At 43.9% G+C, this 16,865-nt stretch overlaps 1 protein-coding gene across 1 annotated transcript in view; it reads left to right on the top strand.

The window, feature by feature from the left end:
- Positions 1-16,865, top strand: part of nfatc1 (nuclear factor of activated T cells 1) — a 48,394-nt gene that overhangs the window by 8,536 nt on the left and 22,993 nt on the right. The window contains exons 4-6 of the mRNA XM_030410558.1: positions 1,739-1,941; positions 4,213-4,385; positions 6,319-6,459. Of these exons, the coding sequence (XP_030266418.1) occupies positions 1,739-1,941; positions 4,213-4,385; positions 6,319-6,459 (517 nt within the window). The remainder of the gene's footprint in view (positions 1-1,738; positions 1,942-4,212; positions 4,386-6,318; positions 6,460-16,865) is intronic.

Below are 16,865 nucleotides of genomic sequence, written 5' to 3'. Positions count from 1 at the left end.
TTCAAAATGTTACCCCTCATACACTGGACATTTTGGTGACAGATTACTGCAGAATTACACAGTAAGGTATCAGTGTCAGAACAGTTTCCTTCCTTTTCTGCCAGACGTGTTTAGTTGTGCTGCTTTGACACATTGTAAAATGTTACAAAGTGACTTTCCTTCAAAAAATCAAGGGAACAGAGAACCTTCAAACTTTTTTTTAGCTCGTAATACTTAAATTTAATAGTCTACTTTACTTAGTAATTCTGAAGTAATCAGTTTGCCGACTTTTGTAAAGAGGCCATATGAAAGAATTCTATTTGAAAACAATGAAAAAATGAACTAGAATTATCAACAGAAAATAAAATAACTGCAGTTTTGAAATTTCATGTATTGTGTTCTAGAGATATCTACTGAAGTTAGTCAGCATGCTAACCAGATGACCTAACCACCGACCTCCTCCCAATGTAGACTTTCATTCATTATACTACTACTTCTGACTTCCTCCTTTGCAGTTGTAATAATCACTCCAACCACTAGAGGTCGCCACCTAACAAGAAACATAAAAAAAAGTCATTATACGCTGCTTTCCCCGTCGACCCACATGTTTTTTTTCTGATGAGGGCGAGTTGATTTATTTGTGCTGGAAGATGATGATGTTGTTCGAGTTTGTTGGATCATACCAAATGTATCTGGATGTCATTAACTGTAGAAAAAAATGCTCAATATAGGCCCCCAATTATCGTCTAGTCGCCCCTAATTAATAGTGTTTTCTATTTTCATCTCTTCAGTAAAGACACATTATTTTCTTCACATACCTGATGTGACTGCAGCCCAACAAGGATGATGTGAGTCTGTTTGCACGACTTGCAAAGATTTCAGCTGTTACCTCTTAAACAACATTAAATATAACAATATGAATGCATATATATAATCTATACATGTGATGCATGATAGAACTTTGTGCATTTCTATATCGGAACAGCTGTAATTTGCTATCATACACATTGTTTATCTTTCAATTGCACTGACGTCAGAATGCCAGATATTCTGCTCTAATTCCTCCCGTCACACCGTATGGATAACATACATAACTCTCAGACGGTGTGTCAGTAGTAGCCGCTGTTCTCAGATTTCAGCCTGCGGCTTCGGGCTTCATGCCTGCAGTTTGGGTGGCTGAGGTCATCCTGGCAGGAGGCCTCCTGTCAAGCAACACCTTTGGAGGTCTGGGAGTACTTTAGAAGCTCAGAGTCGAGCCCACCAGCTCCAGAGAGAAGCACTTCTGTGCTGTCTCCAGCTCCGTCCTGCTGGGATCATTTTCCTGATAAAAATCAGAGCGAGGTCACCACTGAGAGTTTTTCTTGACCCTGATTGGCTGATGCTTGGTGGGATTGACACGACCTTGACTTTGCTGGAACACTAGCTTAGTCTTGTCACAAAGCAAACCCTCACAAATCACGACGCCGCTCGCTGTAGGTGGTTTAACTGGCTGCCCCCGAGGTTCAGCTACTGTGGGACCTACATGTTGGCAACATGACTCATGGAGGAAGTGTCTTCAGGCCATTGATAGTAAATCAAAGATGAAAAGGGTGATCACAAGATCCTAAATGGGGACTTTGTTTGAAGCCCATTACACAGAGGGCCTGACCTCTGAAAGACCTTCGTTTATTTTAACCCTAGAGTAAGAAAGGAGATTTGTTTTAAAAGGACACGAGGGTTTAACCACGACTGCATGCTTTCTGTCTTTGTCCCCTCGTAGCTCCACGGCTACATGGAGAGCGAGCCGCTCACCCTGCAGCTGTTCATCGGCACCGCTGACGACAGACTGCTGAGGCCACACGCCTTCTACCAGGTCCACCGCATCACCGGGAAGACGGTGTCCACCCCGAGCCACGAGGCCCTGCACAACAACACCAAGATCCTGGAGATCCCTCTGCTGCCGGAGAACAACATGAGGGCCATGTGAGTATCAGGCCGGATTTGGTGGTGTGAGGGTTAAAACATCTTCACGTCTAAAGTGAGTTAAAAGTGGGATAAATCAGGTGAAAAGGAAACTTTTTATCAGCTGGAGTTATGTTTCTTATCTTCTGGAGAAACTCTGAGTCAATAATCAAATAATTTAAGACTTGTCTTGGACGTCAAGTCTTTATTAGATTAAAAGTCTTTGTGAACTCGTCTTAAATGAGTTGAGACTTGGAAAAGAAGTTCAAGATATGAAGGTTCAAAGTTACTAAATTGACTGAAAAGTCAAATGTTTTATACATCCTTGAGTTATATTCAAGACTTTTACGCCAAATCCAAGTCAGGTGCCAAATGATTCAAGAGAAGTCAAAGTGTCAAGTCTCAAGTCATTTCAAACCAGTCTAAGTCCAAATTGTTTGAGACAAGTCAGAGTGAGGTCTGAATACATTTTCTCAAGCTTCCAAACATTTTGAAACAAGTCCAAGTAAAACACAGAGTCATCTGAAATAAGTCCAGGTCAAGCAGTGAGTCATTCAGAACAAGTCCAAGTCACGTCTCCAATTATTTGAGACAAGCCCACCTCAGATACTGAGTCATCATGTCCAGTATCAGGTCTGTCAGGTCAGAGTCAAGTCTCAAGTCATCTGAGACAAGTCCACATCAGATTTGGACTTGATTTGAAACCATCGTACGTCCAGTCTCAAGTCAGATTTCGATGAGTGGTCAACATAGACGTGCTGTTCTATAGAGACTTCACAAAAAGAGTCAAAAATAACTGCTGCCACGATATAGTGAACATCTGATGCTCTACAGTTTGTCCACCACACCCAGTAAACACCAGCTGCTCTGCAACGATGACTGACGTTTGTTGTTCCACGAAGATGGATCGACTTTAAAGAGTTTAGTTGATCTGAAGGATCTTCCAGCCTTCTGTAGGATGAACTTTTGTTCCTCTTGTGCAAATGAAATCCCACCAAGATATGTCAGATCTCCACTTTTCTGCAGATCAGGAGACGTGAAATGTGTTCCTGATGTACAGTCTTCTGTGTGCCTCGCGACTGTGTGCTTCTTGTGTGTGTTTCGGTTGTTTCAGTGTTGCCCTCTGTACACATTTTATAACCTCAGAGATCAGATTACCGGGGAAGCTCTGGGTTGCTAACAGGGACCTGGGGTTTGCGTCTGAGCTGCAGGCAGTAGCAGCCTGCGAGCGTCAGCACTTTCTCTGGGTTTTAATGGATGTAACACATAAGCTCAGGATATGGTTTCTCTTTTCTCGTGGAGGACACGCCTCACAGTACTCAGAGTGTAGGCAGGGGGATTTGTGGGAGATTTATTCGTTTTGACACGCACTCCAGTGCGACATGTACAGTAGATGTTTTATTATGTGGTACAGAATGCAGGCATTATTATATTTCTGGCGTGATGATTTAAGGGGGCATGTTTTAAATTAAATCGTTAATCAACATCTGCTCTTGAGTGTTTTTAGCTAATATGAAGCCACAAACAGCCAACGTGGTATGACTCCAATTAACTTTTGATAAATGAAATGAAAGCACAAAAGAGTTCTCTTCTCTCTATTGTGCCTTCCTTCCTAAACTTTGCTCTCAGGCACCGAGCGGACGCCTCACTATGTGGTTTTTTGCGCTCAGCTCGCCTGCGTAGGCGGGAGGGAGCTGAACAGCTGGGGTCCTTAGCATCAACACCTGATTACTTCGCCAGCAGAGCAGACCCTGGTGTCTGGCGGGAAGAATGTTAGGGAGTGTTCAGATGTGTGTAAAAGTTGACATTAACTAGGCTTTGAGGAATGCGGCATCAAGTAGCACGGCGATGGAAGCGCCAGAAACCGTTTGGAGAGACTCGAGTTATTCGAGTATGAAAGAAGTTAGACGAGTGCAGTGCAGACAGGCGAGGAGGAGGAGGGGGTTTATAAAGTGTATCATGAAGACTGTGGCACTGTAAAGAAATGAATTACTGGTTGTAAGATTTGTGGAGGGGGAGCAGTATTTCAGGATCGTAACAGAGATGTGATGAACTTTCCCAGCCATTTGAATTTCACCCAAGAGAAGGTGCACTGAGGTGTAAAAGCTCTGTTGGAGGCTGGTGGTGTTAATCGTGTGTTGACACGACTGCAGCCTCCTTCAGGAGAAATCACTGTGACTTGGCCGCAGTGCTGCATAAATCACAGCCTGATTAACTGTGAGAGTATGCGTGTCACTGATGCGGACAGACAGACTTTGGCAGGACTTAAAACTTTTCATCTCAACCAAACAGAATCGACTGCGCCGGGATCTTGAAGCTGCGCAATTCAGACATCGAGCTGAGGAAGGGGGAGACGGACATCGGGCGGAAGAACACCCGCGTGCGGATGGTTTTCAGAGTTCACATCAACCAGGCCACGGGGAGAACCGTGAACCTGCAGGCGGCGTCCAACCCCATCGAGTGCTGTGAGTACATCGCCTCGTATTTGTTTTTCAAGCCTGACATCCTCAGTCACCTCTTGTCTCTGAAACAGGATTTTGTCAGTGGCTGTGTTTCAACACACCGTTCGGATCCTCAAATACCACCTCGAAAGCCCAGAACGGTCCAGAACAAAGTGAAATAAGAAGGAAAATAAGAAAATAGATGTAGAGGGCGGGGTCTCTGCAGACACACACCACCAGAGAGTCAGGAGTGATGATGTGTCTCAGTGTTTTATTGTTGAATGCATGGTTACATTAGTTGACTTTTTGACCACCAACATGTTGGTCAGGACTAGAGGTAGACAATGAGCATGCTAGCATTGTCATTTTTAACATGTTAGCATGTAGCATGAAGCATAAGCCTCATTGCTAGGAGGCTGTAGACTCTTTATTTACTCAAATCAAACAATCTGAACTTAGAAAGTAAAAGAAAAAATGTTTTGCTGAAACTACTCATAATTCATGGGCGGGTAGAAGATGCTTCATTTGAAATAATAATGAAAATAATAACAGAAATTATAATAAGCGTTATTTTTTAGAGCACTAATCAAACCAATGTACAAAGTGCTTCACATATTAAAAACAATTAAATATGATACCACAAAGGTAAAACATACAAGGGGGAGCAAAATTTAAATCTAAAGTAATAAACAACAACAAATTAAAACCAATAAAATAAGCATGTGAGTCAGGCAACATCAGGATGTGCTCTCCAATATGAATGTACTTTTTTAGAAGAAGACGACACTGACTCTGGCCGACTCCTGACGATTTCATATCTCTGTGATTATAAATCAAAGGTTGTTCGTATCTGAGGCTGATATTTTAACTAAAGAAACAAGTTGAGATCATCGCCTTCAACGGTGGGAAATGAGCGTATTATCTGAAGTTTCTAAAAGTTTATTGACTAAACAATTGATCTACAAATCAGAAGATAAAGACAGTTATGATTGGATGCAGCCCTGGAACTAGAGCCACTGCAGATCTGGTGCGAGTGACCGTGAGCCACATTCGAAGGTTATGTAGGCCGATGCTCGATAAACTCCATTGACTCTCTGCGCTGCACTGCAGTTGACCTTTCACTGGACCCGGATAAAGCCGAGCAGATCAACCACTTCATGTGGTTCTGGCACCGAGAGCTGCCATAGAGATTAAGTCTTATGAGGTAAATGAAAGACAGTAGTTAAACCATGATCTCAGCCCCTTGAAATAGACCATTGTTAGTTTCTGAACGACTGCCACAAAGCAATTGTTTTTGACCAAAATTCACTTTGTGTGTGAGTGAGGCAGAACGACACACAGATGGACGGAGATGTGGGAAAGATTGATGCTTCCCAAAGACAGAGAATTAGAGTTTTATCAAAATCAGAAAGCAGCAGCATTGAATTACTAAAAGATGGCTCTCAGATGAGAAAATAAGGGTTTTACTGACTCTCTATTTATGTTTCCCGGTCAATCTCAATGAAATTACAGATATCTTTTCGGCGGAGAGACCTCGCCAAGACATCAGCAATGCATTTAGCCTGAAAGGGCTTGCAAATATTTCACGGAAAGTAGTTTATCATGGCAGAAAAAAACTGAAAGCAAGAGAGGAATGAGACGGGGAAGCCAAAAAGGTGAGAGCCGAGAGACGCGTTAAGAAGACGAGGAGAGGAAACCAAATATTCGAGACAAAACATCCACCGTAATTTGAGGAAAACACAAATAAACACAACGTGGAGCCTCTCCTTACTTTACTGGCAAAGAGGCAGCGTAATTCTAACATAAAGAGGTGGAGGTTTACAGCTTCTACCGGCTGCGCTGTGAGAGCTGTCTAGGTAGTGATTCAGCCTCGGTCTGGATGCTCAGGTCTGCATGGGGAGTGGGTGTGTATTAGCTGAACGATGAGGACGGTTCTCTTCTCTTCTCCCTCCCACAGCCCAGAGATCGGCCCAGGAGCTGCCGCTGGTGGATAAGCAGAGCCTGGAGACGTGTCCCGCCCCCGGAGGGGAGAGGATGCGCCTCGACGGACACAACTTCCAACACGACTCCAAGGTGGTGTTCGTGGAAAAGGCTCAAGGTAAAAAAGGAGGAGTCCTGGAAGTAGAGGTGTGTGTGTGTGTGTGTGTGTGTGTGTGTGTGTGTGTGTGTGTGTGTGTGTGTGTGTTGTGTGTGTGTGTGTGTGTGTTGTGTGTGTGTGTGTGTGTGTCTCCCTCGTCGTTGCTGGAGAAACCCCAGGACTGCCTCCCTCCCTCCTCTCCCCCCGCCGTCAAAATATCCTCCATCCTGCCAGAGTGCCACATGTGGTGCACATTAATGCGCTGTATTTTTAACCCAGCAGATTTACATTTGCAGAAGTTTCCATTGCCTGTTCAGCAGAGGAATGGATCACAAATGCAGCATGTGTTTTGTGTGTGTGTGTGTGTGTGTGTGTGCCATGCCTCAGTATTTGTTTCTCTTTATCTAACTTGAAGCCGTTTTGGTTTGGAGCGAGAGGGGACTGCTCCCAGATGTTGATACGAGGACGTTTACAAACAGCAATTTCCTTGATTAGCCTCGGTGAAGCAACGTGAGGCTCAGTGCGGGCCAAGGCTGAGCAGCGTAAACACGTGTGATCGTATCAGCCAGTGGCTCATTCAGAAAAGAGGGAAGCCTTTTCATTGTTCCACCTGTGAAAGGAAGAATTCAAGGCCGAGTGCCCCCCCCTCCCCTCCACCCTCCAGCACTGTACAATGGAGAAGTTAGATTGTTTATCAAGACAAGAGGTCTCGTTTCCGTCTCCTCAACCCCTCTGATTTACCCGGATCTCTTCCTGAAAGGAGATCAGTGTCTGAGTCCAGTAACATTCTCAAAGGCAGAGCAACAATAATGTCGCTGTATCAAAGAGACTGGCTATGAGTTAGTCACAAAGCAAAGATGGAGCTCTGCTGAAAAAGCTAAATAAAGATACAGTACACAGTAAATGTATGGAAGCGGTTTATGTGTTTGTTAAAGGTGCCCTGTGGAGTTTCTGATCACTAGTAGTGCTGTTGAGCAATGTTTACAGATCGGATCCACATATTGATCACGTGAACGACACAATATACGATCCTGTCATTGGTCTCACATTAGCCCACCGACAGTTCAGCACGATGAGCAAGGCCCTCGAAAAGAAAGTAAAAAAGAAAACTGTGAGAGAGCCAACAGGGTCGGGCCAATTTAGAAATGTTCCAACCACTGTTTGATATGAGGCTAAATACCAGAGCGGGCCAGTAATAACGAATTTCACTACTAGCTGTCACACGTGACTCAGCTGCTGCCAAGAGGAACATCACGAGAGCCCACGAACGACAAAAACACTACAGTCCATCATGTTAACTGTGACATGTCGTGCCTTTATTTCTCACAACAATTCATCTTGACTTTTTTTTATTCTAAGGTTTAACATCAAAATGATAAATAGAATTAAATAAAGTAAATTAGTTTTTCCACAAGACATTCTTGATAATGTTTCAGAATAAAAGCCTTGCTAAGAAATGAAGGTTTTGTGTCCTGGTTTAATTTGGACCAGATACAGGAAGTGTTGAGCTTGTATTGACAGCACAATGCAGTGACTTTAACAGGGCAAACAGGAGCAGCGAGTCAAAACGTGGCTACAAACACAGTGTGTAACGCTAATGAGCTAGCATAACCTGCGCCAACTCTTAACTGATGACTGTGCACAACTCTGAACTCTGATACAAGAAATAAGAACAATATCACATGTGGAGCTTATAGACTCGTAGCTCCTGCTTACTAGCCACATGCTGCTAGTTCTCTCCAACTGACATTAGAGTCCATCTGATGAGAAATAATAACAATGCTAATATACTATATTTATGTAGGACTTTTCTTCAGAATTACAAAGTGCTTTACAAAGAAAATAAAACCTACATAGCAGTTCAAAGAACATGCAGAAGACCTTCAGATGCTGTGAAAGCTACAGAAAAAGCTATAAAACAGATTTCTGATACCAGTTGCTCCAAACCTGCTCGACTTGGCCACAATAACCGTCGTTCTCTCGGCTCTGTCCCCTAAAATTTTACGAACCAATGAGTTCTAAAAGCCAAAAGTTGCTCAGCTTGTTTTGCAGATATCCGACCCCACACTTGTTGTTTTTCCCTGGTTCTGTTTGCGCCCCGAACCCGGCTGTCTTTAGGGCCCTGTGCAGCTTCTGGACTGGTGCTGATGGGTGTGCTCCCTTGTTTTTGATGAGGGTTTCCCCGCGTCTGGCACCAGCATCAGATTCCTGGGCAATCCTACCATGGAAACACCCTTAAGCCAGGCTTCCACAACACTGCCCTCCCTTCTGCTCTCCCTCCATCCTTCCACCCCTCTATCCAGGCTGCCTCTGTGCCACCAGCCCTCAGTTCATTAACTCTCCCAACGGATCGGACCGGGTCCTCGTTACAGCTGCTCTCTGTATAAATAGATGCATTAGACAAGTAGAGACATCTTTACCCTCTGGGGCGGATGATTCGTCGGTAAAATAAGATGCAGCAACGTGAATAAGACATGCAAAACAACTCATTTGAATATTTAAAAACATGCGGCTCATCTCCTCGTTTGGAAATCCAATATGCTTTTATTGTTCTTCTGCTCGTGCCAAAGCAGAGCCCTGAGAAACAGTTTTTAACGACCCGTCTCATAAATCCAGAGCGCTGGAGTTTGTTGCCATATAGAGCTTAAGCATTTAATTTTATCGATGGACAATTTTCCTGCAAATTTTCCAATAAAGCGCACTCGCAAAAAGTGCCGTACACAAAGCTGCGGTAACACAACATGTGGGCATCGACGTGTTGTGTGTTTTCTCCTGTACTTACTGTGTGTGTGTGTGTATGTGTGTGTGTGTGTCAGAGTTTCCCCTGTCATTATAAGCAACACGGGTCACCCTGCCTTAAGATGCAGCCAGAAAACGAAAACTTTCATTTGTTTTGGTTTCTGTTTTACTGTCCGACGGTCCGAACGATGTTTCCACTCTGCTGACGGACGAGATTCTGGAGAAATGACACATGGTGTGTGTGTGTGCATGTGTGTATGTGTGTGTTTGTGTGTGTGAGAGAGCGAGAGAGAGTGAGAGAGGAAGAGACAGTGACAGCAAGCACTCACATGTTTTCATATTCATGTTTTTGAGTGTGTTTGTTGTTGCTACCCATGACTCACACGGAAGGAAATCCCTTGTTTCCCCCCTCACAGAGACTCTCTGTCACCTGGTCCTCAGTCAGAGCGAGCACAACATGTGAGAACAGTAACTGCGCGCCGCCTCGGCAGAAAATAACCCAGATAACATCAGTCCGGTTGTCACTCCTGGTTACAGCCAATCAGTCATAAGCGACTACAGTGCGGCCTCGGCGCTGCAGACATCAGCCTGTAATCTAAACCCGACTCGGTCTCACCTTGCTTTCATTCGCCCCGGCCTGCCCTGAAGATGCTGTCTGAGATAAGCCGCAGTCACTCCATTTGGGAAATTAGGCCCCGCTGTCCTTCATTCACCTCGATGTTTTCGTGGTTTCTGCTGGAGGAGTTCTCAGATCTGATTTATTGTCTGTTAGTTGGGGCTGAAATTGCCAAAATCCAAAAACAAAGGGTGGAAAAGGAGAGAGAGTCGTGTTCGTGTGTTCTGTCATTCGTGCACACATTTAATTTAATTAATTCATCCGTCATGAAGAGAGCAGAGCAGTGGTGTTGTGAGAAGTTGAAATAACTGTCCTGTGAGAAGCGTCTGCCTCTGAGACATCAACATGTTTTCAGCCTTGTGACCACATTTATCAGATGATCTTAATGTTTGTTTCTTGATGGGTTGTTTAGCTGAAGAAGACGGGAGATTAAAACTCATATTGAAATGATCATATCGAGACACTAATGTTCTTTTCATTGAACATTGACAATTCAACAACGTCATTATACAGCACTTGGTAAAGTTTTTTACTGTGCTCTCTTCCATCAAATCATATAATACCGTAAATACAGTGAACAGAACAGAGGTCAATAAAGAAAAGTAAAAAAAAAAAAAAACACATCTTGAAGTACAAAAACTCAGATCTGACACACATGTACCTGTAACAAAACATATTTTAAAGCTTTTATCTGCATCCCTCCGTCTTTGGATCCGACTGTTGGAGCCAAACTGAAGCATCCTCTGTCACATAAACATTACCAGACTATTACTTTTAAAAATGGTACAAACCTGAGTAGTTTACAAATAGAAGCCATAGCCATCATCCAGAAATCAAATGCTATGAATTATTCTGCATTTATAATCATACCCTGATGTTTATATTGTATAGATTGACATAAAAAAAAACTAAAATGTTCCTTACTTCACTTCCTGTCCCGCTGTCCTCCATACTGGCTCCTCATAAGTCAAAATTAGCTGATAATCGATGTAAAAATTTAAAACAATAGTTTGTTTTTCAGTGGTTGAGACCAACAAACACATGATGACCATCACGGTAGACACTTGAAGGGTTAAATAAATATTTTGTGATGTCTTTTGCAACACATGCTTGTACTTAAACGGCTGAATGTTGATTGGCAGTCGCTCCCCAGGACGATGTATACGACCACTCCCAAACCAACATAGCTGACCCCGTGTGACCGTCAGAGAGCCGAGCGAGATCTTTGCCTTCACGTTATGAAACAGTTTGGTTATGTGAAATAAGACGAGTGCATTATGTAATCTGAAATAAGTCAGTGTTTAACTCACTTCCTCCTTTGCGCCCGCCGTAGTTAGCCACAGCTACGTGTAACAGCAAACATAGATAAATCATGATACGCTGTGATTAACTATGAGGCCGTTTGTGCAGAGGAGGGTTTGACCTTTGAGAGTGAGGAAGTCAGATGATTTGTGTCGCGTTAACAGCAGAAACGAGCGGCCTGATGGTGACGGCGCTTCGGTTTTCGTTACACAAAGTGAACTGTTGCCTCTCTCCACTCTCTTATTGGTTACTTTCACCGGGCTTCTTTCTGTCTCTCTTTATTAAAATGTGGTTTTCTGCTCAGTGTTTCCCCGCCGTGATTGATAATAGATCCTGAAGGAAATCCTCCCAGAGGAGGAACCCTCTGGTGAAAAGAGCGTTTTCACATCTGGCCTGTCGCACTGGACAGCTGCCGGGGTCTGCTGCAGTCTGTATATCTGTTTCCCTCATCCATCGGGCTCCTCAGCTTCGAACCGTCTTCGTCACGTGTCCACCCAAACAGACCTGGACGAGCTGACATGTCTGATTGTTCATGAAAGTTGAACTGTGAGAGGTTTAACAAGCTCTGGAGTTCGCTGTAGAGAAATCACAGAGAACCATCCCGCTTTCAGCCTGTGAGAGCAGCAGGAGGAGTGATTTCCAGCGTGCACTGTGGTAGCTGAGTTAGCTTTGAGCCGCGGTTTAGTTTTAGAGGGAGGGGCGGCGGACGCTGCATTCACAGAACAATGACTTCCACTTGAATCTGCCCGGTGGTTTGGCTGCCTCTGACACTTCTCAGAACAATGGCTGTTTTCATAAACAAATCAATTACAGCCGCAAACAGAGCGGATTATATTTCATAAATTACAGTGTATGATTCATAAAAAAAATCTCAGGCCCCGTTTGAGAAACTCCAGAGAGTGTTTTTTTTTTTTTCTCCTCGACGAGTGCGCTGCCTCGCGTCCAGATGACATTGTGCAGTGGCATGTTGAGGAGTGGACGACAAGTATCTCCTCCGTCACTGTCGCCATTTATCAGCCCTTCCACACCGCGGCGGCTCGCGGGTTGACTTCCATAATCCACGTGTTTTTCAGGGCGGCAGGAAGGAAGAAGTTTCAGTCATCAGGCGGAGGACAAGGGAACTCTTTCAGCGTGCCACATGGGCCTGCAGAGCATGTGTTTATATTTACTGTATGAGGGCTTGGGCACATGCCACCCCGCTGTTTCACTCTGGGCACCGAAGTTTCACTCCACCCAGCTCCAATTAAGGAGCACAAGGAGCTGTTTGATTCCCTTTATAAACCCAACATGACAAATAGCTGTATTGTATATTGTTTGATCCCCCCTCGGCTGCCATGACTGTGTGCAGCACACCACCGCCGCTGTGCGATTGACTGCTCTGTGTTATGTCTGCTCCGAGAAAGTAATGATTTGTATAGACCATTGCTAACGAAATGTGAATCGTAAGGCTGCGCGGCTGGGACGCGGCCAAGGCGAGCGCAGCTTGGGCGTTGTGAGAGTTGGAGAGGGGTACTGGGTTTATATGGCCGGGGTGGTTTTAGGCTGAGTTGTTTAACTTAGATAATGTTGGATGATATCCAGCACAGTGGGCCAGGGAGTGAGGGACCATATTGTGCTCGTTGAGGAGAGCTGGAGGAGAAGTGAGCGCTGCCCGAGTTTTTCATTGGATCGGTGCAGGCGTTGTGCAGATGTTGCCCTATAACTCTGGAACATTCTGCGGTTATCAATTACATTCTGTGGTTATCAATTACCCGTTACTCTCCTCTCAAACAAAGGCATCCCACGCATTTAACTTTTCAAAGCCCTTACTTTTTTGAGAAGTTTCCTGGCAAAAAGGTGGCCGGGCACCGAAAAACAGAGCGCTAAATTAAATTTTTCTATCTCTGTGTTGATGTGAAAAATGATGTGAGCGTGAGTCAGAGGGAGAGAACGAAAGAAAGCAGACGGAGGGACGTAGAGGGAGATCTGAAAAACATGTTTACCTCCTGCGGATCGACATCGGCTGCAAAGGCTTCCCTTCTGGAGGGGTTCCCAAAGTGAAGAGAGGCAGCGAGAGCCAGAGGAGGAGAGCGAGAGGGAGGGAGGGAAAGTCGGAGACAGGACTGGCAGATTGAAGTTTTAGTCAAACAAACAATTTTAAGAGGCAGATCTGCTTTCATGGAAGAAGGAATCCTCGCACTGGTCGAGTTGAAATCCAGTGGAAATCAAAGTTTTCTAGCTAACGGGCGATTTATTAAGTCAGAATAGAGTCATATGAATTGTCACAGTACACCTAAAATCTGCCTGTAACGACACGAAACTAAAATTTCCGTTGTACACGGTGTGCCAGCCGAGATCCTGTACAACTTCCTGTACAACGGGCTGTTTTCCTTTTCATTTCTATTGTTTACACACAGGTTTCCTTGCAACATGCTTCCCAAATGTTATATTTGGTTCATAGTCACACACACACCGGTGTGTTTCCCTGCCAGCCAGATGTCCACACCTTGCTGTGCACCAGGCACACTTGTTGCTATGGTGCCCAGACAATGCACTACCTTTGTTTTAAACAAAAAATGTCCACATGTTTGCTATTTTTTGGGGGGATTTTTCTAAGAGATCAAGGCTGCAAAATCTGCGTAAACCATGATTCCGTGTCTGTGTTAGAAAAGGGAAAATGTTACCGAAAAGTTTGGGCGCTGTGACAAGTAAATAAAAAAACGCAATAATTTGCAAACAAACTGACACAGGTTCCCAATTTCATTGTTATCGGGGTCAGAGAAGCTTTTTGTTTCTCTTCACTAACGTTTATTTGATGAAGATAAAACATCCACTAAGCGTAGTTTAGACAGACTGTTGTAAAGATGTTCCAGCAGTACTAATTGCTTGTTTAGAGTAGAGTAGTGACATAAGGTTCCATTTTCAGCAGTACTCTGTAAACCAAAACCAAAACCAGCTATCTGCAGCGTCGGATTGCAGCACAACTGCTTTTTACAACTTTGTGCAGCCACTGCAGATCCTTCTGTTCTGCAGTAACTTTTACATCCCCACGAAAAACTGGTTCAGGTATTTAAAGTGGCACAATGTAGTGCTGAAGAAGAGATTTAAACTCCTTTAAGGTCAGTTTGTTCATTCAGTGTATTCTATTATGAAAACAAAAAGTTTGTGTATTTAGTTTCCCTAGGTATAAAAAACATTCAATGAAGATCTTTCCACCAAAACTACATAATGCACCTTTAATGATAACAACCTGTATATAAAACAATGTCAGTCTGAAGCCCAATGAAATATATGAATAATATCTGGACTCTGAAGCCTCTGTCTCCAGGTGCTACTTGAAATACTCAGACACAGAGGTCTGCAGAAAATCTTGCCAGGCAATTATGATGCTAAAACCATAACTGTGTCCCGGTTCCACAAAGTAATAACCAGCAGGTGCTCCGGAAAAGCCACCAAATTATGTATATTCAGAAAAAGTCTTTATGCATTTTGAAAACTGACTGTCAGCCCAGCCTCGCCCCTCAGATGTCCCTCGCCTTACTTCTGTTTGTTGGAGTCCTGACAGCTGCCTGTATCTCTGACCTTTTTTTGCACACAGATTTCAAGAGATGCTCTGATACTATTTTTCCCTTCCACATTCCCACTCTGATACTTACTTACTCACTGATGAACCGATACTGGGCAAACTGCGAAACACCCATTTTATCCCGACATGTCCTCATACCTCAGTGATTGCAATCAGTTGATTGTTAGCATCTCCCAAAACGACGTGACCGTCCAGCTACACCGTGGATCTAACATTAAAATCTGGATATAGCTCGAGAAGCCCGGCGACCAACTTCAAGTTTAGCACCTGGCTAATTTGAATGAGGAGAAAATGATTTAATCGTGTGGCTTTCCAAATTTGATTGGCATGAATTGGCTCAAATTATGATAGTGAATCAGTCCCTCTAAGTGCTGAATCGTCTGCAACTGGACTCGTTTCAGTTTCTTGAAGACGTCTCACTTCTCGTCCAAGAGGCTTCTTCAGTTCTAACTAACTGGAGGGGCGTTGCAGCTTTTATTCCCCTCCACTTAGAACTGAAGAAGTCCCCTGATGAGAAGTGAAACGTCTTCGAGATACTGAAGTCCAGTTGCCTATGATGGAGCACTTAGGATAACTCCAACCTGGATGACTGACGACCTTCATTAAGAGTCAAACGAGTCATTTCCCCAGGGTTTGTGAAGCACAGCTGTTTTATTCACAATGCAAGTTCATGGAAATAAAGTATTATTTGGCCCCAAAAGGACTTGGCGCTCTTCCTGGGCCTAGATTTAGGAAAACATTGTGGTTTGGGTTCAAATCCCGGCGCTACTTCTGCCACGTACATTATAAACATATAGACTCTACATGCAAAACGTATGTGAGGTTATGTACAGTACGTGATGTGACTTCAGTACATCAGTATTGAAGTTTAAAGAGCATACTGTTGACTTCTGGTCTCCACCCCCTATACAGACTTTTTAGTCTTTACACTTCCTCCTTTGCACCCGTAATAATTACTTCAGCCACCAGAGGTTGCTGCCAAGCAACAAACTTAAATATGGGTTTTAATAGGCTGCTTTCATTTCTAAACGGGTGTTTATTTGCTGACGTGTCCTTGAAAGTCAAGATACAGGCTAACTGTACTTTAAAAGATCTCATACCCGATCCAGCTTATTAGGCGGTTATCGGAATTGGAACAATATTATACTTATAGTTCACTGTACAAAGTTATTCTATCTTTATTTTTTGTTAGTTGACCCTTCTGTACTTGTTCTATGTCTGAGGAAGGGCATGAGAGTGAAACATCACACACCGAGATAGTAAATGTTGAACACACTTCTTTCCAGCACCAAGGGTTTAACTTTCAGAGACCTGCTTGTTCCTCAATCAGATGTTTCCTCTGTGGGTCGAGTGGTCGCTCTCTGTTAGGTGACACACCTGATTCAACTTCCTCCTGAAGAAGCGGCTAAAACTCCCCAACAGGGGGAAAAGTAAAGGGAGCGTGAAATCAGAACAGAGGTGAACAGGTTTCCTGTGTCTTCCTCAGACATAATAGAGGCTGTCAGTGCCAAGCTGCACCTCCTCTATCTCTGCCACCTCACAACTCCGACCGCTACCCCATCCGTCTGCACCGCGCTGTCTGCTCCATTCAAACGCTCCACTTATCACACTGCAGACAGCCCGTTGAGCCACACGGCACATATCTCAGTTCAATTTCTTCTTCAAGAGAGAGAGAGATCGGCCACAGCTGACCTTTATTTCTTTCAAACGGCGCTTTAGTTCCCACGTTAAGTCATTTTCACAGTCATTAAATGTCTTTTTTAGGGCCTTGTTAATGAGTCAGGGGCCTGAAGAAACTGCAAACGTTTCCCTTCTGCGTCTAATAAATCGGTAAAAATATATTTTTACTCGCACCTCATTGGGCAGCGTGACAAATCAAACGTATGCCTGCGTTTTCCCGACAGCTCGTATTTACTGGCTGATGGGAAGGCCTCTTTATTGTGGCGACTTTGAGGAGAAAAGAAAAAAAAACATTACCGGAAAAAGAGAAAATACCAATAGCATTTAACAATCATTATATGGGGATAGCAGAAGGATTCCTATGAGAACACGAGGAATAAGAAGTTGTCAGTTTCCAGTCACTGTGTGTTAACGAGCCGACCAGCTGCTCGAGCATGTTGGGATTCCACACAGAGATGAAGTCAAGGCTTCTCTCCTCCACCTCCGATGTCGCTCATCTCTTTGGTATGACTGTTTTTTTTTCAG

The sequence above is a fragment of the Sparus aurata genome, chromosome 3 (assembly GCF_900880675.1).
Source record: "Sparus aurata chromosome 3, fSpaAur1.1, whole genome shotgun sequence".
NCBI lineage: Eukaryota > Metazoa > Chordata > Actinopteri > Spariformes > Sparidae > Sparus > Sparus aurata.
Note: the sequence above shows the minus strand (reverse complement) of the source record. Positions and strands in the feature narration are given on the sequence as shown.